The sequence below is a fragment of the Camarhynchus parvulus genome, chromosome 5, assembly GCF_901933205.1.
Source record: "Camarhynchus parvulus chromosome 5, STF_HiC, whole genome shotgun sequence".
Taxonomy (NCBI): Eukaryota; Metazoa; Chordata; class Aves; order Passeriformes; family Thraupidae; genus Camarhynchus; species Camarhynchus parvulus.
Genome location: NC_044575.1, coordinates 40,615,950 through 40,640,624, shown reverse-complemented (window position 1 = coordinate 40,640,624; position 24,675 = coordinate 40,615,950). Strand labels below are relative to the sequence as shown.

The following is a 24,675-nucleotide window of genomic DNA, read 5'->3' as shown; positions in this document are numbered from 1 at the left end:
GAGTAGTGTGGGACTATGCTTTGGAATTGTGCTGAAAACAGTGTTTACCACATAGAGATGTTTTTGTTATTGCTGAGCAGGGCTTACACAGAGCCAAGACCTTTTCTGCTGTCTGTCCTGCCACACCAATGAGGGGGTTGAGTGTGCACAAGAATCTGGGAGGAGACGCAGCCAGGACAGTTGGCCCTAACTGACCAACAGGATATTCCAGACCATGTGTCATTCATGCTCAGAATAGAAAGTGGGGGGAAGAGGGAGAGATTTGGAGTGACGATGCTTACCTTCTCAAGTCACTGTTACATGGGATGGGGCCCTGCGCTCCTGGAGATGGCTGAACATCTGCCTGCCACGGGAAGTGGTTGACACATTCCTTGTTTCACTTTGCTTGTATGCGTGGCTTTTGCTTTTCCTATTAAACTGTTTTTATCTCAACCCATGACTGATTATCTCCCTGATCCTGCTGGTGGAGGAGTGAGTGAGTGGCTGCTTGGGGCTCGGTTGCTGGCTGGGGTTAAACCATGACACTGTGATAGTCAGGCAAAACTGACCTGCTGTGACAAGCTGTCCTTCAATCTGAGAGTAATCTGAACAACATTTTGTGCCTTGACTTATTTTGTGGTTTACATTAAGGAGAAACCATTGTTCTGAAGTGTCATTTATGCACCAGGAGAGAAACAAAAACATCGCTATAATACTGGTCCTGTAGAAGAGGCCTATACTAATAAAAGTATCATGTTCTGTAAGCATTAATCAAATGTTGTTACCCACCCATCAATAACTCTTTTTGATGTTGTTGTTCTAGTGTTCTTTACAGTACACAAAATCATACAGTTTTGGGTAATCATATTTCTTGAACTGGAAAGACCTTATGAAAGCTACACTCAGCAATAAACAGCCAGAAGTACAGAAGTTTAAAGGAAAACAGCAGAAATTATCTTCTTCTGTGCCATCAACTAACATATTCAGATGAGCTGAAGAGCACCTGGAGTGTAACAAATTTGCATGCAGCACGGAACTCAAGAGTGGCCTCAAATATCAAAAGCATATGATGATGGAATCAGGATGAAGAAACAGGAGGAACATATGGATTAAAAAATCAAACCCATAACATTATACGATACACGAGAGACAATCAGTTGGTTTTTATACAGTCTCAGATTTTCCAGCTGCTCAGCAGATGCAGTTGGAGATTGTCACATCAATGAGACTCTTCGAAGCTAAAGTTCAACAGCATAAAACCCATGAAATGGTCTTTTCCCAAGTAGATGTAATCACCCTGTCTGCAGAATTAACTGCACACTCTTCTGTACTGAGGATATCACAAAGGCATTAGAGTGCAACAAATGCAGTTACTGGTCCTGGAAAGCACGTTCATTCAGAGTGGCTTTTGACTGAATGTACGTATCTATGCACAGTATAGTTAAAATGAGTAGTTAGAATCACAATGTAAATCGACAAAAGTGAGAGACTTTTAAATTCTTCCTTTACATTGTTTCTCTTCCCTTAGAAGCCCACCTTGGCTGCATTCTCCTTATTGGAACTAGCACAACATCTAATGAGCATCTTGGAAATTTTTTGAATGTTAGCACAGAAGTTATCCCATAGAAGATAAGGAAAGAATTATAAGACAGAAGATACATAAAAGCCAAATAAGCAGAATAATCCAGCATTTATCCAACAAACAGTAGCCTTCTGGTCTGACAGTCAGTTTCGATGCAGAGATACACAGGAGCTAATCACATCACGCCAGGTGTTTCTTGAGAAGGACTGTGAACACTATCTTTCACAGCAGTAACTGTCTGGGCCAGCCATAAAGGGATCAGCCCCAAGTGTTACAAATGGATTGATGGCAAGTGAGAAAATTAACTTCTCACATAAAATGTTCTTAGGAAAGTCAACATTCCTCAGATCATGTTTAATGGAGATTTTACCACAAAATTAGTGAGAAACAAATTGAGATGGGTGTGAAGGGATTGTATGAAATTTTTTAGCTAAATTCAGATGATGGTTTTTTCTGCAGTTTGGCGACAATTTGGGAAACTGTACAATATGGACCTTTCTGGTACTAGTAAGTCAGTGAATAGATGAGGTCTAGAACAGACCTATTTTCTAACATCCTACTTTATATCATGAAATCAAAATAATTATTCTGATGTTTTGATTTTGTTAAGTCTTTGACTGTTCAAGATCTAGCAAGAATTAAAAGAATTAAAAACATTGCAGCAAGGACTTTTCTCCTAATGTGTCCATCTCTCCTGGGAACCATCAGTCCTATAGGAAAATCTATTCTCAGCAGTTATCTAGCATTTCACTGCATATTCAGAAGGTCTGGACAGTCCAAAAAGGATCAACACTTATGAGCTGCTTTAAACAAACCTTCTAAGATGTGATTATCATCAAACATCTTCTCTAAAATTAAAAAGAAATCTAACCTGCTACCTGTGCTTGAGACAGCAAAGTATGCAGCACTTATCCTGTGTAGTAAATGGTTCCATAGCATTTCTTATTACCAGTAATTTTACAACATCTCCCTTCATTGCATATATAATGGGAAGAAGTGTATTGTCATTAAACTGGTCTTAGTAAACACTGCTGCAAAGGTACTTGGCAGATAATAAAATGTGCAGCCCTATGCTCAATATCACTGTTGTTAAAACACAGTGAAGGCTGTGTTTTAACAAAACACAGAAGAAGGCTGCTTTGCTCAGGATGTTAGCTGTCCGTCTGTGAGCCAAAAGAAACCAGCACTGGTTCCAGCCCTTGGGAGAAGAACCAGAATGGGATATTTCTGTCTTTCTGCAATAATCACTGAATGCAGCTCAGCAAAAAAGCTGGAAAAAGCTTTTTTTCCCCCCTTTCCCTGGAAAGGACTAGGGCTGTACCCAGTTCTGAGCAAATACCTTCTGAGGTGTAAAATCTAAACCTCAACATCTTTTATTTCACTCTTAAACGATCAGAAGTCTCATACCAACCTGCCTTTTTCAATATTATATACTTCTTAAAAAAACATCAAGCAAACTGCAGTCAAATAATTTAAGTAGGAGAAAATGTTAAAAAGTGACTGATCAACAGCATTTGATTCTCATTGGCCTAAAATTATCTGATTTTCAGTTGTCTTTTGCTTAGGGTCCTTCCTGGGGTCTTGTCTTCTGCAGTCACTCTCACAGTGTTTCAGTAGAAGGAAAGGGTGCAGAAAGATTTCAAGACCCACCAACAGACCTCATGCATCCTTTTGAGCCCGAGGCATTTCCACTGTAGCTACAGAAAACATCTAATTTGAATACAACTCACATTCCCCTCCTCCTGCTTAGTTAATGCCATGGCTTTGAGGTCCTTTTCAGAGAAGTCCAGGGTACTTTGTAATCACAGCTAAGTAGTACATCATCCTCCATGAGCCAGATACCAGCTCCTGCCTCTATCATCTTAAGTGCAATTAACAGGGAGTTGTAATGACCTGACGCAACCGATGTCAAACACTAACAAATTACAAAGCAAAGGGTAAAGAAGACATTAAGTACTTAAAAAGACCCACCAAGGATCCCTCACAACTGCTGCACAAAGCCACACTTCCCACTCTCCTGCATGTCTGCAACAGTCCTCCAGCCCTTGCTGACATGACCTGCAACTCACCCTAATTTCTCTTAGGTTCAGTTTGGACAGGCAGCTCACATGCAACAGAAGGAAGTATGGCATCCATCACATTGGAGGAATCTTTTTGTCAATTACCTCAAAGTTTGCCTGGCATCTGATGGTTAGAAAGCATTTGGGAAGCATTGCCATGGGATTTCCAACATTTTAGGTCCTTTATTTCAAACTAACCAGCAGAACAGCAGACCTGTTGAAACAAGGTACTTGAGAAGAGAGAGGCTGCACTGCAGACACTGTTCTCTGGTAGTTTACTCTTTCTAAAACTCTAGGGTGCAAGAATGTTTCAATACTACCAACAGTACAAGCACCAATGTTTGGGGTTTTTTTTCCCCAATCCCTAGCACACCACAACCCAAAACTAGCAAACTCAGTAAAAAGTCTCAGCATGCACTTGCAATTATAACTGTCATCATAAATCCACTTCACTGTGCCTGTGATTCATTTAAGAGCCATCCAAAACTAAATTAAGTTTGGGAGTCTTTCTGGCATGATTAAATCTTTCTCTTCACCATATTTAACAGCAGTGCAAGAGAGCTCAGGGAGCAGGGGAGGTGAGATCATTACCACACTGCAAGGCAGTCAGAGCATCACTTGCAGGAGGAATTGTCTCCTGTCTCTTAGCTTCTTCTCTTTTTCTTGCCTTTCTTTACTATATTTGCAACATAGTCACACTGAGTTAGACTGCTTAGTAGAGAACCTTTATGGAAAGGTGACAGAGGATGAGAAGCAAGGATTTAAGAAAATAGCAGTGTGTTACCTGACCATCAAAGTCTCTGGTGGAAAGTGTGAAATGGGGACCATATTAAGCTAACTGCCAGCATTTTCTGCTGCCTTTGCTCAGCCTCACAGCCTGGCACTGAGCCCTTATGGCCCATGAAAGCACAGTCTGGTCTTTTCCATGCCTTGCCCCATCTCTTCCATGAAATTTCAATAACCCAAGGAGAAACTACATTACTATTAGAAAATATGGCACTTTCAGACTATTAACACTTTGTCTGCTTACATCACTGCCAATACCAAAATAATGACTAGATGCTGGAATTGTAAGAATGACTTTGAGGCCTTGGCAGCAGTTTTCTGTTCTCTTCGCTGTCAAACTCCAGTTACAGCAAGGTTTCTCTATCTGCAAAAAAGTACTGCCTTGAGCAGACCACTGTAGCCAAAGTCTATGTTGCATCCAGTGTAGCTGGCTGAATATACAGAGGTGTTACTTCACTGACAAGACAAACTCCCACAAGCTTTAGATAGAAGTGACATACTGAATACAATGTATTTGTATTGTTTCACCATGAATAAAAGGAACCCAGACTTCTTTTCTAGCTGACACAATCAATGTCCTTTTTAGTCCCTTTTAAATGTATAATGTGCTTCATATCACGAAGTATAAAATTTATGAGAAATACAGCATTATAAATGTAGAAATCCTATAGCTGGAAGGTGGGAGGTCGACTTTACCATCAATAACAAATTGATTATCTGCTTCTCTTCTAAGAGTTGTATGTCTGTCCTTCCTATTTTTAGGACTTTAACTAATGTTAAATATATGTTTTGCTTTGTGGTAAAGACTGATTTTCCTGATAGTCACCAAGCACAGGAGATTCTTCATTCTAGGCTCCTCTGCCTGTTAACCCTTGATCATACATCTTGGGCTGCAGGAGTTACACTCCTCTTTTTGCAGGACAGAAGTAAGAAAACAATAAAGTGAGAGATGGCAAACTGGAAAAGTGGGCCAGTAGCTGTCCTATAATAGAAGATCTAGCCTGCTCCTTCTTCATTCCTACCCTTATGCACCAGCCTGGCGGCCCCCCCTGCTCCAGTGGCAGCTCATCAGTCACTACACAGCAGTGCCACTGTGGCATGGCAGCATCCCTCACTTGCATTCCTTTCCCAGGCTCCATCTCAACCTTTCTCCTTCCAACAGGATCACAAAGCAGATGTAATCAGGACTTGAAATAATCCTTGGGTGTCAGACCAGGAGAATGAAAAGCATCATTGGTAGCCAGCAATGCTTTTAGTTTATGGAGGCAAAATCAGAGGGCACTAAGGCAGATGTTGACATTAAGCATTTATATAAGAGCAGCATAAAGCTCCTATGTAACACCACATAAATATTCTGGACTCAAATGCACTTCAACTTGTACAATTTTTTTCACTTACCCAGTCTCAAATATTTATTCCCTGTGAGCCCCTTCTCACATTGCCAAGGAGCATCAGGGATTATAGTGCCATGTTTTGCCTGACACTGGGAATAAGCAGCAATGGCTCTGTGGTTTCTAGTTACAGACAAAATTAGTTTCTCAGGATTAGAACCTTTGCATACATCTTTTTTACTATCCTGAACTGTTTCATCACAGCTTTGTTCACCTTAAATACACTCTGATTCTAAAATATATTTATTATGACCTCAAGTTCCCATGCTGGACATAAATTCATAAATGTATCTCCCTAATTCAGACTGATGCACATCAGAGCACAGCCAAGTTACGGATCTCAGGCCTAACTTGATATTCATTTCTCCCAAATTAAAATGCTTACATGCCTTTAACCTACTGATTTCTTTTCACTGACAATAGAAATAGTAAAAGCTAACACCATCAATATATAAAGGTTCTTTACATGAATCCTTTTCTTTATGTCACTGTTAGCTTTGGATTCTCTTCTGAGAGCCAGGTCTAGGAGATGGACATGAGACAGACTGCACAAAGCCCTGAATCACAGAGCTGGTCAGTCCTAATACTAGAGACCAAGGACAAACACATGCAATTTTTGGGGGGAACGATACAACTGGCTAAAACAATTCCCAAGGCTATGGCCAAGAAAAATTTATCTGATGTTTTCCAGAGTTTTCAAATCCTATGTATTCAAAAGAGAGAACTGCTGAGCTGACATTGGCATAGCTGATGTCCATGAATCTTACATTTTCACCCATGTTCCCCCAGCACGGATGGCAGTGTTGATGCTTCAGCTGTTTTAAGGCCCACTGGCAATTAACTACTATTGCTGCTTAGGGCAGCATGCAATGAATTACTGGATGTGAGCAGTTTTATGAACAATCACAGATCTTGTACTTGAAAACCTAAAAACCCTATCCATATAGGAAGAATTTTGGTCATTAACAAAAAATTTCTGCAATGAAGAAAATCCTCTGTAGAGTGAATGAATTCCAAATCTCAATTATGCCTAATATTTCATGCATTGTGGCTAAAATTCATGTTTTTCCTCATAAGTGGCATGCTACTATGATTAATATTTAAAAATGCAATAAGTGGGAAAGGTGTTGCTCAAATATTTATAGCACAAGTTCAAAACTATCTGAATTTTAAGTTCTAAGATACATGCTATCACCATGGTGCCAAGTGAGGTGATATAAAGAAGGGACTGAAAGCCCTGAGACTCTGCTAATGGTTTACTGTTATTTCTTGGGTGTACTGTGAATGCAGTTTAGCCTGAATGCAATGCTAATGGCCAAATATTAACAGAAATATAAAAATAATATAAGAAAAAACCCTCTAGGGAGGTGGGAGTGTTTTGGAACCAATCTTAGCCCCATCTTTTTCTGTAAAACCACTCACCTACCTCTTTCTGATGGGGGCAGCAGCATAATAAAGATAACAACAATTAATGGAACCACCTATGTACCTGAGAAATACATAGTTCAAATATCTTCCATTCATAAATCCTTTCCATGTGCTCTATAACACGTAGAAAATGTGCCTGCATACGCAAGCTTCACCTGGGCCTCACATCTCCAAATCATCTGTCTTTAAATCACAATTCTGTATGAGTATCAATAAGATGCAGAGACTCTCCCATGAATCTCCTACAGATTTGCCTTACCAGAGATGAACTCAGAGACATGTTGCTTTTAACACTATCCCATTAGGTAGCTTTACTCATAAACAGCCATCAAGGAAATTCTACTAGACAAAAAAAAAAGAGGAAGCCCAGATAGAACTGGGATTCATCTCATGCAGGAAAGAGCTTCATAACTAAAGCTCACACTTGGTACAGTTTCCAGTAATTTGTTTGAGACTTCTCACATGCAGCTGCATTTTCCACCTCAGGAGACAAACCATACTTAGCTAAAGAAACTCTGGAACCTGAAGACAGGATCTACAGAAGGCTTAGAGAGGGAAGTGGCCAAGTAAGTTCATGAAACAAGGGTGGAAAAGACTGGAAGGAAACAATCAGAGAAGAAAGTTTTTCTACTGTGGGGACTGGAACTAAGCCTTGGGAAGACCAACAAGGGCAGGGGAGAGTCTTATGGGAACAGTGGATTTTGTTCTTGTTCTCATGCACGCCTTCAGCTTTGTGTACCTGAAGTCAAAACACACAACTTACCTCGCTCACATGTTCTACCCCAGTAGCCAGTGCCAGTGCAGTCACAAATGAAGCGGTTCCAGCCATCCTTGCAGACTGCATTGTTCTTACAGGGGTAGCTGTCACACTGCTTGGTGCTGAGGCGGGAGCAGGAGGACTTGACCCCGGCGGCATTCTGCGCCTCTGCCAGCTGCCGGATGTTCTTGCTTCGGCCATCAATGAACAAGTCTCGGATACAGCCCACGTAGCCGTAGTTCAGCATTGCTGTCCAGAGCTCTGTGGGAAGGATGAGTCCTGCCCGGTTCTCTGGCAGCCCACCCAGGTACATGTCACCTTCCAGATCCAGGATCTCACTCTCCCCACTAGCGGTGAACGGCGTGCGTCGGCTGTTCACTGATATGGTACCTAAAGGAGGAAGATAAGGAGACATCAGCACTTTCAGCTACAGACTCAGTTCAGTCCATTTTTTTCCAATAACTGAGTGAGGTTTAAAGTTTAGCACAGGAGAGTGAAGATTCTTTCCTACCCAAATGGCATTTAACAGTGTCTTTCACAAAGTTCCCTCTCCTCCTGATCCACAGGTCCTAAGTACTTCGATGCAGCAACTGATCATGAGTCTATATCCCAAATTGCATTAGAAAGTCAGAAGCATAATTCAATAGATAAATAAGAGCATTTAAAATTTGAGCATTATTCAATGGTATTCATCCAGCAAAGCAAAAACTTATTGAGAACACACAGGAGTTCGATGGCATAAAGACTAGAGAGAAAAAAGATATGCAAAAAAACCCCACCGTATAGCTCTTTCAGAAAACACTTCATCAATGCCTCCAAACCTGGACCAGCAACCATTGCAAGGTGGAGCAAAGAACTGATAGCAGTGTTTGATGTAAATCAAAATCAATAAATACAAAGTCCTACAAGACCTGAGTCACAAAAGCCTTACACATAAGTACAGGCTAGTGACCAACTGGCTAAGGAGCAGCTCTGCAGAAAAGGACCAGGAGATATGGCAGAAAACTGAACCTTGAACAAGAATTAGCACTGTAAACTCATAGTGGCAGGAGACATGAGCTGCAGTAGGGTGTCCTGGTTCCAGCCAGAACAGAGGGAATTCTTTACAGTAGCTGGGAGCGGCATGGCCAGGGGAAGTAAGTGAGCAATGTGATTTGCAGAGTCTCAATAGGACCACTGAGAGTACCATTCTTAAGCCACAACATAAGGGAATCGCCAACTCCATAGAAAGGGCCATTTTTTACCACAAAAGTGGTCAAACACAGAAAGAGAAACCTCAGAGAGGTTTACCAGACTGAAGGTATTCAAAGCTCAACTATACATGATCCTGCAGAAAGTCTAAACTGAACTAGAAATTTCCAGAAGTTTGTCCCAAAATTAAATATTGTATAGCTTTCCAAAGAAAGTTTTCTAGTTTCCATTTTATACAGGAAAATTGAGAAAAAGAGAGACAAACTTATATGTGAACAACAGTTATTACTAAAACTATGATAAACTTCCATATGCTCCAAATCAAAATTGGGCATCTGCATTGAGGTCATTCACATATATTTCAAGAAATTGTCCCAGCACATATAATACAGAAATATAATCAGAATATTTAAAACAAGTACAGAAAAGCAAAGTGACTTGTTTAAGGTCAGACAGTGCATCCAAAGAAAAACAGGGAACATAATGCACATCTCACATTCCAGAACAGCATACTCTTCTGAAGAGCATTCAGCAGTTTCTGCGATAGGGATATCTGCCCACCAGACACTCATCTAAAAATCAGCAATTCGCTCTCTCTAGCTATAAATCATCACATCGAATTGCCTTGTCATTAAGACGGTCTGTCTTCAGAGACACTATCCAAGCTTCAAGATTAATTCCACATCATTGGACTTTTGATCAGACACCCCTACAATAAGGAAGGTGAGTTAATAGAGTTAACTCTATTGTCTCTGTAAGAAAGTACAGTTATGCACACACACCTTTTCTTCAGCTGTAAGAGGTATCTTCTCAGAGAATTGCATGTATGACACAGACACAAGATATTCCATCTGTGTGATTTTCCTCAGTAATTGAGGAATAATATCGGAGGCAGCAGAGTGTCAGAAGCAACAGAGGCATTACAAATTAAAGGCTCAAAGAGAACCAGTTATTTGATGAATCATTTTGTATCAACAAGCTGGAGCACCACAGGCATTTTCTCTTTTATAAAATAAGGAAAGAGAAAATGTGACAATACACATACTGTCACAGAGGCAGCATGTCATGGAGCCACAGGAACGGAACTCCCTTTCAATAATCTCCACTGCTATTTGTCAAAAGCAGCCTGTAGAGTACATATTACTCTAAAGCTTAGAACCAAAACACCAGAGGGCTGAGCTCTAGACAGTTGCTACTGTGGAGAGAACGAACATGTGCAAATGCCACAAAGATAAAGAAACCCCCTAAAAGACAAGAAATATTGGATAATATGAAGTGTAAAATCTGGAGAAAGATGGTGAGATGGTGAACAAGAAATAGGCTAGACAGCAACCTAAACATTCTGAGTGTTTTGTACCCTGCAATAACTCCCGCAAGGAGATGGCACTAGTTTGGATGAACAGCACTTTTAAGGCCAAGTTGCTGAGATGGAGAAATTCTGTATTGATCCTAGAAAGAAGCACTCGCATAAGCTGACTTTTTTTTTCCCCCTCTAGAATCCCTGTTTTTCACTCTGCTTAGAGTAGATCCAAGTCCATCTTGAGAAATCAGAAGCATCTAAGCATCTCCTCTGCAGTGCCATCTCCTCTTGGTGCTGGACTGAAGAACAGACCAAAACACCCCAAGGGCAGAACAGGCACACCAAATAGTGCACTGATACAACTGTAAACCAAACCATCTAGTAAGATTTTTAGTGCCTGATCAGATGGGAAATCACGTATGTTTTGTAGCAGATGACTAACTGAAAACACCATCCTGCATAAAATGCTCACTGTTCCCCAGCTAGAAACTGTGACAGGTTTTGAGAACCTGCTGGGAGCTTTCTCAAAGGACAGAAAGGTTACAGGACCTTTAAGAAAGGGCAGAAAGGTTACGTGTCCATTTCCATGCTGCCAGTTTCTGCCAGTGTAGAAAGACAAAATCAGGTTTTGTTGCTCTGGCAGCCAACACAGACCAAAGCATACACAAGGCCTAAGGGGACTAGAGATGCCAGAGGTTATCTGAGCATGACTGCCAAGCTTCCTTGCCTTAGTGCACTGCAATAGTGAAAATTTGGATTTTTAAGCTATTTTAAATCGCAGAACCTGAAGTTTTGGACTGTTAAGGAAATGGGAAAAAAATTGAGAGACATGACACTTAACATAGGCCTTGCTGCTTTAGTAATGAGAACCAGAACTTGCAGATTACTCACTCATTAAACTCAAAAGGGTGTTTTTAGCCTCCATTAAGTAAACTAATTTTTCAGTTTCCAAATTGTAGTCATCTATACTGGGGGTGGGGAAATCTTCAGGGTGTAACCATTATCTGGTCCACACGTGGAAGAAAAGCCAAGGACTAAACAAGAAGAGGTCTTGAACTCCTTTCTCACACTTATCCAAAGTGGATAAGTGTATCATAAGATAATAGTGACTGAAGGTACAATGTATAGAAATCAATGCCAGTACCCTGGTTTTCTCAGGACACAAGACATCAGTCATTGGGATCATTAATTAAGTATTCATTGTGAGCAGGGAACACAACAAAATAAAAATAAAAAATAAAAAAAAAAAGGACAAGACATCATACAAACACGTTCTTTCTTGTTGAGAGAACTGTTTCAAAATCTGTTACCTCTAATCAGTGTCCAGAACATCATAAACCTCCCTGCCAAGTGACAAACAAGTCAGCCCTACAGTGTCATCCATCAAGTAGCAATGTGTCTGCCACACCCTCCTGTGAACGTGTCCAAATTAACACATGTCCTTCTTGGTAGGGTTTTGCAAACATTCTTTGCACAGAGCCTCTGTCATTTCACACAGGCATCAGAAACATCAAGCCTATTTTTTTTTCTGTCTCTTCTCCCTCTGCAGCTGTTTCTTCAGGGTTGACACACTCCCCAAGGGAGCAAGTAAAACTGAAGTCAGTATGAAACACAGCTAATTGAGTTTACCCCTGGAAGTTAGTTAAATTTTAGCAATTCTAAAGAAATCAAAGCTCCATTTATTTATTTATGGTTTCCTTTGTAAAATGCGCCTGTCGATGTCTTTAGGAGATCGCAATATATAACCACACATATTAAGTCCAAGCAGAGCACTACGCCAAATACAAAGAAACTACTCACATCATCAAAGGAAAAAATAGCTTCAGGCAAAAACCTGTTCAAACAGCTAGGCTTTGCATGGTATCTCAAAGTCAGCTCTTCTTAAAACTCAAGGGAAGCAAATTCTAGCACTGCATTCCCTATTCTGATGGCGTTCAGCAACTGGAAACATAAAATTAGGGACCTAAAACTATCATCTGGAGATCACCAGACAAATCTCAAATCCACTGCCAAATGTAAGCAAAATTCCTTTTGAAGTGAAGGCTTTGAGATACCAACTGTTCAGAAAAAAATTGAAGTACAATTGTTATTGTCTAGATGAAGCTACAGTAACTGAGCTTTTTTTTTCCTCCACAATTTCAGAGTAGATCATGAGAAAGTTGGCTTGATATTCAGCACTGGAAACAATAAAAATATCTCTTGGCAATTACATGGTAAATGTACTTTTAGAATACTAAAGCCCATATTTGAAAATGAGAAGCTGCAAAGAAAGAAAAGAAACATCCACTGAATGCTGCCTCAGATTTTAAGATTAGAATCTGTCATTCAAAAGAGTAATGAAACCTAACTCAAAACTACAGGATACTAAAGGAAACAGAATGGGATGAAAATGTTGATCTGTTGCCATAGTTTTGTTACTAGTTGTGCCCATTACTTTCATTTTTCTCTCAACAAGATCCCAAATGCTGAATCCCAAGGTAGATCAGGAAGAAGTTCTCAAACTGAGAACAATGGTACTGAAGGACCTTAAACCTTACCATGGCCCACAAAGAAATCATCACCGTAACTATTCGTGCAATTGCAAATATATGTCCAGAATAACTGATGATTGTGAATAAAATATTAATAGATTACCTCTGTGATGTGCTATTCAAAGTTCTCACTACACATTTAACGAGAACATTTAACAAAAACCATTCACATCTTTGCCTTGCTGTATAAACACCACTGGAATAACACTATGCTTTGTTAAGGAGGTGACTCATATTTAATAGGTTTTGAATGTTCTGAGAATTAATACATAGCCCTAGGTCAGAATCTGAAATATGAATCTATTTAAGAAAAAGTTATAACTTTACCCGATCTTCCATCTCGTTGAATATCTACATGATACCACTCTCCATCATTGGCTTTCTTCTGGGTGGCCTTGACTTTAATGGTCCCAGAGCCCATGTCCAGCAGCAAGTAGAGGTTTCCATCTAGAAGCTCAACTGCAAAAAAGTCTACCTTTGTATTTTTCTGGCTTCTGGTATCTTTCCTCTCCTGAGGCTTGCCGTGGGTGAAAAGGATCAGTCCATTGGGTTCAGTGGTTCGAAAATCAAATGAGATGGAGCCCATCCTCTTGGTATTCCATTTAGGCAGACTAATATAGGCCTCAGGTGTCTCGAAGCTGATGGGGTCCAGTGTAGCCACATTTTCACATATGAATTTCACTTCCCCATAGATCTTCATCTTAGTATCACCAATCCGTGCCAGGCGAGACAGCTCCAGACGAATGTCATTATTCTTATAAACAACCTGCCAGACACAAGGAAAAATATCATACATCAATCCTGCATACAATACAAACACCCCAATTACTTTCAGCCATGGGAGATAAACTTTTCCCAAAAGGCAGTGGGGAGAGGAAAGGAGAGCGTGCAAGAGTCTGACATCATGACAGAGGGAGCAAGTTGAACTAGAAGAGTGTATAGAAATGACAGCAATGGGTACTTTGCAATGACTTTAGATCAGATAAGCAGTCAGAAGACAATATTTAACTGAAGGGCAGTGAGAACAATTAACTCTACCACAGGCCCACTCGGCTGTAAAAGCTTCTGTATGTAAAATCCAGTGTGCGTTTGGTATCATGCTGTTATATTTGCATAAATCCCATACAAAATACACAACAAAGTATAACCTCCATGTCCATCTCTACTAGTCACAGCAGGGAACTCAGTACCACTGTCATTTCTCTATTATTCCTATAGCCTACTTAACTACCAGGAGAGAGATGCAAAAGAATTTCAGCAAGTTGCTGTGAACTGTTAGTGATTGCCCTGTGGGTCCTGAAGAAAAAAATAACAAAGACTTAAAATTTCTCTGAGCAAGAAATCTTAGATCACTACTGACACAAGCTTGCCATGGAAATATCTCTATAGCTTCCCTTACTTCAAGAAAGCAACAATTTTTTGTGCTAACACATAAAAACCTGTACATTTTCAGTGTCTGGACTCTCACTTTCTCTGGGTTAAGGACCAGAACTCTGGGGTATATTCCTGCTACATAGATTGAAATTAGCCAAGAGAAGAGTCTCAAACAGGTAAGCACTCCTGAGCACATCTGGCTTACTCAGGAGTCCAGACCTCCTACTCTCCTCTTTCTTTCAGGTTCAGAATGAATTCCTGGAAAGCAGACTCTTCTCTGGCCCATCCCATTCTCACAGAGGCTGGAACTGGAGAAGGCACAAAATTGAAATACTTCTAAACTGTACTTCCTCTCAATCACCTTCCACACTTGCTAAATGCAGAGCTGGCACGTACAGCAAGTAAAAGCGCTTCTGCTACTAGCATAATTTTTATTTAATTCTTGTTCAGTGATACTACTGAAGACTCTAATTTCTTCTAAGGAATTATTATTCTAAAATACTTTGTGTCTGTCACATATAGCATATATATACACATATTTGATTTCTGCTTTCAAAATCTTATCAGGATGAGCTGTCAGCAGTTTATTACAGAAATAGAAGGGAAAGGAGATATGCATTGTTACTTCTACTATTAGGACAGAAAAGTCAGAGAAATGTGCATGCAGTAATTATTAAAAGGCAAACAAGAGAAAGAATGAGGGATAAGCTTATAAATTAGGTAACCTCTAGATTAAAAAAATAAATTAAATTGTGATTCAATACATTCATAGCTGGCAAAAATTTCCAGCATTGTCTAAGCATTAAAGGAGAATTTCTCCAGCGCAGTCAGATTTTCCTGTTGCAAAGGCAAAACGCAGAGTGAAAGGAGAAGTCAGCTGTTAAATGCCATTTGGAGAAATGGCACAAAGCTCTAGCTCTTCCCAGCAGAGGACAGTATTGACCCAAAGTAACTGGGTCCAATTCCTAATAATGTGCTCTGCCCTCACACAGGCATCAGAAACATCAAGCCTATTAATATCTGCAGCAGGGATAAAATTCATTTTCAATTTATGGGGCTGTAGTAGTTTTATTCTACAGATTAATCATGTCAAATGCTCTCGTTAGAGAGATCATACACCTCCTTCCACTGACACAGCAAGGGGGTGCATTAGAGCCTCCTCTCTTCCCAGACAATGAGGTGCATCTCAGTCAGACTTTAGTTCTGAGCACGGCATGAAGTCCTGTCTCTGTTTCTCAAGGAGAAAGAGGAAATAAATAGAGCAACTAAAAGGATGGAACAGGATGCTTTATGAGGACAGGCTGAAAAGGCCAAGCTCATATTTGGAGAGGACTGAGAAAAATATGATTGAAGTTTACAGAAGATGGAGAAGGTTAATGTGGAACTGCTCTTTGCCAAACCCAGCAATAACAGTTAGAGGCACTTGCTGAAACTTGTACGAAATCAGCATAAAATGGATTTTTAGAAGTACTTATTTACACAGAGGGTAGTGAACTTCTGGTACTTGCTGCCAGGCGAGGTCATGGAAGTAGGGTACAACAGAAGACACAAAAAGAACCAGAAATAACAATGGACAGCAAGTCCACAAACTGATACTGAAGGAAAAAGGAAGGAGTACATATTCTAGCAATTGTAAACCAACAGCAGTGGGTGCTGCAGGAATGTCAGGGAATGCACCACTGGCAGCAGCCATGGTCATATGTTCTCCCTAAACAGCACCTGCACCCTCCACTATTGGGGACACCATCCTGGGTGCATGGATTGACCATTGTCCAGGCCCATGAGGGCTTACAATTCTGGTGTGCTGCTGCATTTTTCAGTTCCACCACCACATGGAGCTGCTTTGGTAGGCAAGAGAATGCCAGGCCTGAACGAGCTGTGGCTTTACTGATTCTAAGGAAGGAGAGCTGCCCTTATAGGATACCACTAACAACTGGTCAAACCAACACTCCTCTAAACTGCATCTTGACCCAGTCTTCCCATACACGAGAGGAGCAGACACTGATTGATGGGTGGTGCTGGGTTGTATCTAGCCTTGACTCTGAGCTGTTTTCAGCAATCTCTGTGGGTTACTGGTAGGGGGAATATCATATGCACATAAGCAGCTGCCACACATAGCTGACCCACATAGACGTTAGTGTATGCGTATATTCCCTCTTCAATGTATTTGATATTTGAGTAACAGGTCTCATCTTTTCCATGGAAATGCAGAGGGTTTGCCTCTGACATTTTTTGAGGTGTGATACTGACTGCTTTGTGTTTCATTAATCATACAAATACCACAGCTGGAGAATCCTTGTGACAGAATGCTTTAAAAGGAACCAGAAAAAAATTACATAAAGTTAGTTGTAATCAAGAAAGAGACTAACAATGAAGAATCTGAGGCCAAGAATGAAGAGACTAAGAAAGCAAGCACAAAGGAAGACCTGGGGAGGAGATGAGGAAGGCTGCTGAATAGATACAAGAGTTCTAAATTCAGTCTTTACAAATAAACATATCCACCCCAACCTGAATCTCTGTTATTCAAATGTCGTTCTAAATTATTTTCTTTTTTAAAAACCCAAAACAAAACACCTAGTTTGAGAAATCTAAAAAAGCACCTATGTTTATGGAAGAAGTGCAAGTGTTTCCATAGGTGACTTGAAGTATTATTGACAGACACATTTGGACATCAACATCATGATGTATAATCAAATGCACCAGAACTCTCATAACAATAAAAGAATAGAAATAATGGTTGGGTGTAAAACCAACATGAATCCTTGGCAGGAATGGATAAATGCTAAGGCAGCTTCTGATAATAACAGTTCAATTGTTAAACCAAAGTTTCAAGATTAAGGAGGAAATAAAATTAAATGACTGGTATGTATGTCCCATAGTGGAGAACATTCAAATTCAGTCTGTTTAATAGGCAGAGGTTAAAATGTGATTTGATTGCAATCTTCAAGTACCTGGGCAGAAAATGGAATTTGGCAAGAGAGGGGTCTTCAATGCACGTGACAAAGGGACAATGAGATCTGGGGGCTAGACATTGAAGTTAGAGAAATTCACATTTTAAAATATTATGACTCATTTTTACATGAGAGTAATTTGCCACTGAAATAATTTACTACAGGTTATAGTGTGTTCTCTGCTGCTGGCAAATTTTAAATTAAAATAGTATCCTGTTTTCTCTAAAAGACATAGTGAGACAGGAATTAATTACACAGCAAATCAGCCTAGATTATCATAATGGCTCTTTCTGGCCTCATAACCTATGAATCTTAGTGTTTTAATGAAATCAACAGAGGCTTCAGTGCAGTTTGCAGGACAGATGATGCACTTCTTCCCAGCTGCTAAAACTGCCCGGTAAAGGAGAAGATGCTACTGTCAGGTCTGGTCTGACCTGTCATCAGTGTATTCAGTGAAGCTTTTTTAATATTTCTATATGTTTGGGATCCTACCTTAAAACATACCACTTAAAATGAAGGCAAGCAAAAAGTCTTGGACAAAAAAAAAGCCTGATTCTATAACTCAAATAGATACGTTTCAAGAAATAGTTTCTTAGAGTCACCTGCTGCAAGTCAGAGAAGGTACATTTACATGTTTCACTGAGCAAGGTTTCTGCTCAGTGGATTCAGTAGAATCTGCCATCTGCATAGCACTTCCTACCTCGTTGTCTCATTTTATGAGCAACTTCTGAAGTAACTTGAAGGTTCCTCAGTATATGCCAAAATACCTATTGAAACCCACTCTTCTAAATTCAAATGAGGCCATGACTATCTCAGAATGCTGCTCCTCTCTAGGACAGTCTTCTAGGGCCACACATGGCTTCAAAAGCAAACGAGAAGTAAGCAGAGCAATGAAAGCAGTGCCCATAGACTTCTCCATTTATGTCAGGCCCCTTCTGAACAATGCCTGTCTTGCCTGTTAAAACAGACACAAGCTTGAACTCATCCCAAGTCTGATACATATATCAGAGAAGGTCTAAGGCAGTCAAGGACATGATTCCTGATACAGACATAGCCATCTTTATTTGGGAATAAAGATGGAAAAGAAAAAGGGGAAGAATATCATTAGCAAAAGCTATGCACAGAACTTTTGAAAAGTAATCTTCATTCCTCCAACCTTAAAATCGCTTTATATTGCAAAAATGAAATAAGAATAATGAAAACAATGGTTTTTTCCTTTTCCATGGGTATTGTTTCTAAATACACTTTAACCAAGGAATATTGACCATTCAATGCCTTTGTTTAATGAATTAGACTAATATAAATGGATGGTCAGGAAGGGGCATATACACACGGTCCTGATAATCAGCAATAGCATTTCATGACATCTAAACATTCTGAGGGAAAAAATATATACATTAAATCATGTTTCCTATAAATCTGCTGAGAAAGAAGAGCTTGTTTTAAGAAGAGCTAAAACAAATTCACAATCTAGTTATGAGATTTCTTTAAAATGGCAACTCTGCAATTCTGAAGCATTCAAGGAATTTCTCTAGCTAAACTTCTTACAAGTTTCACTCATGGGTTAATGACAGCTCTAATCAGATGGCTTTTCACAATGATGAAAAGAATCTCTCTGCAATCAAGTGAAGTTGCAGATAGAGAGGGAGCAACAAAAAAGGAGGGAAAATTATGTGCGAAGTTTGGCCAGTAGCCAATATAAAAATTTCTCTCCAAGTGGGTGTTATTAAGCGGGAAATACTATTTCCAGTACAGGCTGGACACAGGCATGCTCCAAAGGCGAATGGCTGTCAATAGCCCGGCAAATTAGATGACTACCATAATGAACTATCACGAAAAAGAGCGATAACCTGAAGGCTGCATATGTTTAGCTAGCTAGGAAGAGCACCTCTGAAGGCCAGCCAAATTGTTCACCTATTGCACCCTGGATAATGCTGTTTTCTGTCCCAGGCTGCACCCCTTCACCAACTGCCCATATCAATTCTCACAAAGTATAACTGCCAGATGTTCAGGCTAGTGCCTAAAACTTCTTTAAAGCCATCTACACATAACCAAGCAAGTTCCTACAGAAAAAAAAAAAAATTATAGTTTATCCATTGGTTTATTAGACCTGTGTTTTCCTAGCCCTCCCTGACAAGCAAGTAGAGAAAACCACACTGGGTTAGCAGCACTTTATTTTGTGTCTGGGGTAGACTGTGTATCAAGTGATCCAAGTCTTCAGCGATGGGTAACTAAAGCTCCTACACTTATAAATACCACTGTGTGGACTGTGGATACCTAGTATAAACATATTTGATGTTCCACTAGGATGACAACTGTATTTAGATGATAAACACTATCACCATTCCCCACACACTGAAAGAGATAAATTTACCTATTGTGTAAAGCAATTCATTGAACATGGATGAAAAGTAACAGAAACTAAACAGTCAAGACTCAAGTACAACTTGTGCAATGTTGACTAGAGCAATGCAAGTCTAGATTTCATCTGAATTATGTTTAATGAAGAATATGTGTTCACTCAGTGTTTGTCTTTACTGCTAAAGCTAAAGAATACTCTGAGAAATTAGATTTCTCAGATTTCAACAGATTTCTCATTCTGTTTCTAAAAATCAAGCTGATTCTTTTTAATACAAAGGTAAAAAAATTAACTGTCTGGTATTTGACATTAACATACTTCACATTTAAGTCATAGCAAAGTGTTTAAGGCATTTCACTGTGGATTGAGATGCACAAACTAAACTTTCCTCTGTTTATGTTCTATTCAAGCTCCATTTGGCCTAGTAACAGAGAAGAAAAAAGCTGCAGGACAAGGGAAGCCAAGACAGCTAGCTGCGATGTTCCTCACTTGTGCCACAGACACAGATATGCCTCATGATAGCCCTAAAAAGTAATTTGTACCATAGACGTATTTCTGTATGTAAGGACATGGAGAAGATATGTCTGTACTTTAAAAGTATGCATCCATATACAACACTGAGGAAATTCTCTGTTTTACACTGAGCCTAGTGCAGAGGTAAAACACAATAGAAGAAATAAACAGTTAGCTACACATAGAAAATCATTCATTGGATGGGTTGAAAGACGCATTCTGGAATGTAGGGAGATACAGAAAAAGATAGTGCTGTACTCTACTGGAGCTCATGTTCACTTTGGAGAATTGCACTTCAAGAAAGGAGTGCAACTATTAGAAAGAGTCCTGACTACAGCAATGAAAATAATCAGGGGTCTAGAAAATAGAAGTTTGAAAGGAGACACTATAAAGTGTTTAAATAGAAAAGGGATACTATAAAGCAGAAAGGAACAATCTCCTCTTTGTACCCATGCTGTAAAGGACAAGAAATAATTGGCAAAAAATTACAGCAAGAAAAGTGATAGAGAAAGGCTTTTTTAATTTAAGAACAGTGAAGCACTGGAAGAGGTTGTCTGAAGAGCAACAATTACTGGAGACCTTGAATTTCAGGCAAAAAATATTGCTGTCAAAACTCGTGCAGATGTCATTGTTTTTGTTTTGGGACAGTGGAAGTGCAAAGGATTAGATAACCTCTAATGGTCCATTCTAGTTGTATTTTCTATGATTCTGTGTTGCAGGGGAAGGGGAGAGTAGAGGAACATGTGAAAAAGCAAATAACTATCTATACTATCATGTATCTAAATACTTACCTATAGTGTTCAAGCACAGGAAGGAAAAATAAACCTTATAATAACAGAATACTGACACCTCACAAATTTGAAGAGCCTAAATTTACAAATCACCTCCCTAGCAAATGAAGGCTTGAGAGTTAAATAAAAAAAATAAAATTTAAAATAAAAACACTTTAAAAAAATTATTATCACAGCAGCTTCTTTACCAGCATGCAGGAGTTGACTTGAATTACATTCAGTCCTGTAATGAGCATATACAGACATTCAGCAGTTACAAAATATTTTGCTCCTCCCAAATGCATCCTGAAATCTCAGATTTGTCTAGCAAGCACAAGCTAAATCTGTCAAGCTTGGTTCAGTGATGATTAAGTGAGGAAATGATTACTGTCAAGTGTCTTAAGAATTTCATATGAAAGGCTGAGAGGAATTATTTTAGGATGGCCCCATTGATCATTTAAGGCTTGAGCCTTATTACACTGAAAAGTCTATCAGACAATGACTTAGCAAATAACACTCCATTTAGTGATTTCTTTGTATTTTAAATCCACCTAAGATTGTGCAAATACAAAAGACCTATCGCAAGGAAATAAATCTGTTTAGTATGGCTGAGTGAATGCTTCCATCAGGATGACTTTTTAACAGAGAATCCCATTTCCCTTACAGAGAATTAGTAATGGAATGCTTCACTTCAATCTATAACAAACCAAAATGGCAAGTTTTGTTTTATTGAACTTTACAGAAAAGTTTTTGCATTAACTTAACCAAAACATAAACCAGTATTTATTTTTCAGGCATTGGATTTACTTTCAGTAGTGGTCCCCATTTTTACCTCCGGTCTCCACTCCCTAAGAAAATACTTTGACATGACAGAATGTCAGTGTCCCACCTGATATCAGCAGAGACACATGACTGATTTTGCCACAAAGCAGCCTGACCAATACTCTGGTCCCTCTGGGAGAATGGACACAAGGGCCCTATGGGTGACATGAACTGCACTGGAAAATATAGTTTGTGTTAAACTGGCTCCAAATTATTGGGGGTCAGCTCAATCAATATGAAATAATTTGATTCGGAAAATACCAGAATGAACCCAGTTCACATGAACCCAGTTTTGAAGATTTCATGGATTTACATTTTGAAAAATTCATCTTACCAGCAACAATGAAAACAAATGTCAGCTGGTGGAAACTCCTTTGGAACAGAAACTCTTAATTTCACTCAGCTTTTCACTTCAGTGGTAAAATGTGTTTTAATAGAACACTAATGTGTAAAGTCTTCTGTGAGAATACTGAATAGATATTCCTCACCCATAGATATGCAGGTTTTTCCCACAACATACCTTCCGTAGCCAATATGCCTTGAGCATGCTTCGCTAGAATATCCCTGGAAGCTGCAAGAAGGAAGTTCATTCTCCATATGCCAGGAGTCTCACTGCTGAGGTTTCCAATGTAAGCAAAGCAACTGCTCAGCAAATTGTGCCAACCACAGCAGCGTCTTCTATGTTTTTGTCACTTGCCCAGCAAAAATCAAGCTGAAAATATTTACCATTACATATGGGAGAGCACATGCTCAAAAGTGAGGACAGTTCAAGTAACAATGAGATTACAGCCACAGGGGAAGCACTTAGTGGATTTAATATTGTACAGACTAAGCCTCAAAGCGGCGCCACTGCAGCAGGATGGTGTCACTGTTCGTAGCTTAAGGCTGAAAGTGCTGCATCCCAGCATGTGTCCCTCCCTCAGCCTTAGCACAAAGGTCTCAGGGGCACTGTGACATGTCCCACCACCTGCAGTGTCAGCCAAAGAAAGAGGCATCCCTCCAGCTAGGCTCTCCTCCTGTGAGGGACCAAAGACACTCTGGGTCTGCTGAAGAACTCCCATTGCAGGATGACACTGTCTCCGTATGTCTAGCCCAAAATACTATGGGATTTTAAACTTCATTTTTAACACACCTCTCTCTTTTTGCCCTGTGCAAAAACTTATCAATACTGACATCTCTCCGGGATCTCTCTGCTCATCTCTCTTCAAATTCTACAGCATGGAACAAAGTTCAAATTCTCCATGGGTAGGATTCCCCAAATATTGATCTGCTCTGGACCTTATGTTGTGTGAAAACAGCGATATCATGAGCTAACTATTTGCTTGAATATTTGCTGTAGAGGGCAGAGAATGTAGTTAATTCCCTAACTGAAAGAAGAAGCATCAAGAGAAAAATACTATCATCTTATAACCTCCAACCTGGTGTGAGAAAAAGAACTATAAGCTCTTTTATATCTTTCTCTCATGCCTATCTAAAACTCTCATCTGTGACCTTCATCTCTAAGCTTGCAACACTAATAAAATGAAGAGGGGTAATTTTGTTTTAAGAAAAATTCAATACCTGTCTTCTGTTTGGGACTGAGCCCCAGTTACCACAATGCCAAAAGGTCTAGCTCATCTGTTCATCCAGAAGCCACCCAGCTGCACCAGCTTTAGTGCACAGTACAACAGTGAGACCAACAGACCAATAAAGGGAGGCTTGGAATGGGACAGTTCCCTCTCAGATGTTCATCTGGTTTTATCTGGCCTCCAGAGAAACTCTTATCTAAAAAGCTCTCCCCTGTGCCGACCACCTTTACAGGTTTCTTGGGGAAGAGTATTAATACATGCAAAGAGCCCAGTGGCACAACCAGGGTTCACCAAGGCTGCTGACAAAACTTGCCCTTCATCCCTTGCTTTGATCTGGAATCTGTGCTCATGGAGTGCAAGTCCAGCAGCTCCTGGGGGGGGATAGGGAAGCATTCAGCACAGCCAGAACTGCTGCCACAGTGAGAGAACTTCAGGGAAAGCACATGGAAGCAGAAACAAAGCAAACACAGGTGATATTTTCCAGTGGAAGCACTGAAATGAGAAGCAGAAATGGAAGACAAATGAGGAACTCAGCACCCAATTCAGCGCCAGATTACACTTCCTTCCCAAAGTAGGTGGGCTGCTGCAATCAGGAAGAAAGAGAGCCCTTCAGAAAGGGGAGGTCAGGACTGGAGTCAGCACTAAACACCAGACAAAAGAGACACCTGATTAGCTGGTTCCCAGCACAAAGGGAGCTGGAAACAAAAAGATCACGCCATTGTAGAAATACTTTCCATAAGAAATTCCTACAAAGCAGTTTAAGTTGCTCAGTGAATATTAGTGTCTTGGCATTAGTTTATTTAATATTGTACTAGTTTCCACTCCCTCATTAAGGGCCACTATCCCTGATTTTGAGAAAGTGAAAGAGGGAACTGAATTCATACAAGACAATAGATGGCACAAAAGAATATTCCTTCTTCCTAGCTACTACCTTGTGCCTAAGCTGGAGAAAATATTTTGGTAACACAAATCAGTGCAAACAACCTACTAATCTCTTTCAGTGTTAGAATTCTATAATATAAATATTGAACAATAATAAACCTTTCCCTCAGTTTGTTTACTTTTGCTACAGTGCCATTTTAATGCACCCAGGCATGGGGTTCCCATCGCCTCTGCGTGGAGCTCAAGAAAGACTGATCTCACATGTAAGAAAGCCTCTTTGATACAAGACTAATTTACTTACATTTTCTGTTGAGTTCAGTACTGTCTTACTGCTTTAGAATTACCTATACCAGATCTTAAGCAGAGCAATAGAGCTTACATTGCGCAAACACTAACAGGCAGAAAATAAAATCTGCTTTAGCCAATCTTTG

At 39.8% G+C, this 24,675-nt stretch overlaps 1 protein-coding gene across 14 annotated transcripts in view; it reads right to left on the bottom strand.

The window, feature by feature from the left end:
- The window catches only part of NRXN3 (neurexin 3), a 964,190-nt gene that overhangs the window by 651,793 nt on the left and 287,722 nt on the right, over positions 1 to 24,675 (bottom strand). For all 14 annotated transcript variants that reach the window (XR_004060782.1, XR_004060783.1, XM_030949965.1 and 11 more), the window contains 2 exons: positions 13,333 to 13,771; positions 7,990 to 8,373 (listed from right to left, as the gene is read on the bottom strand). Coding sequence is in view for 12 of the 14 variants with exons in the window: in XM_030949965.1 (XP_030805825.1) it covers positions 7,990 to 8,373; positions 13,333 to 13,771 (823 nt within the window). In the remaining 2 variants the exon portion in view is untranslated. The remainder of the gene's footprint in view (positions 1 to 7,989; positions 8,374 to 13,332; positions 13,772 to 24,675) is intronic.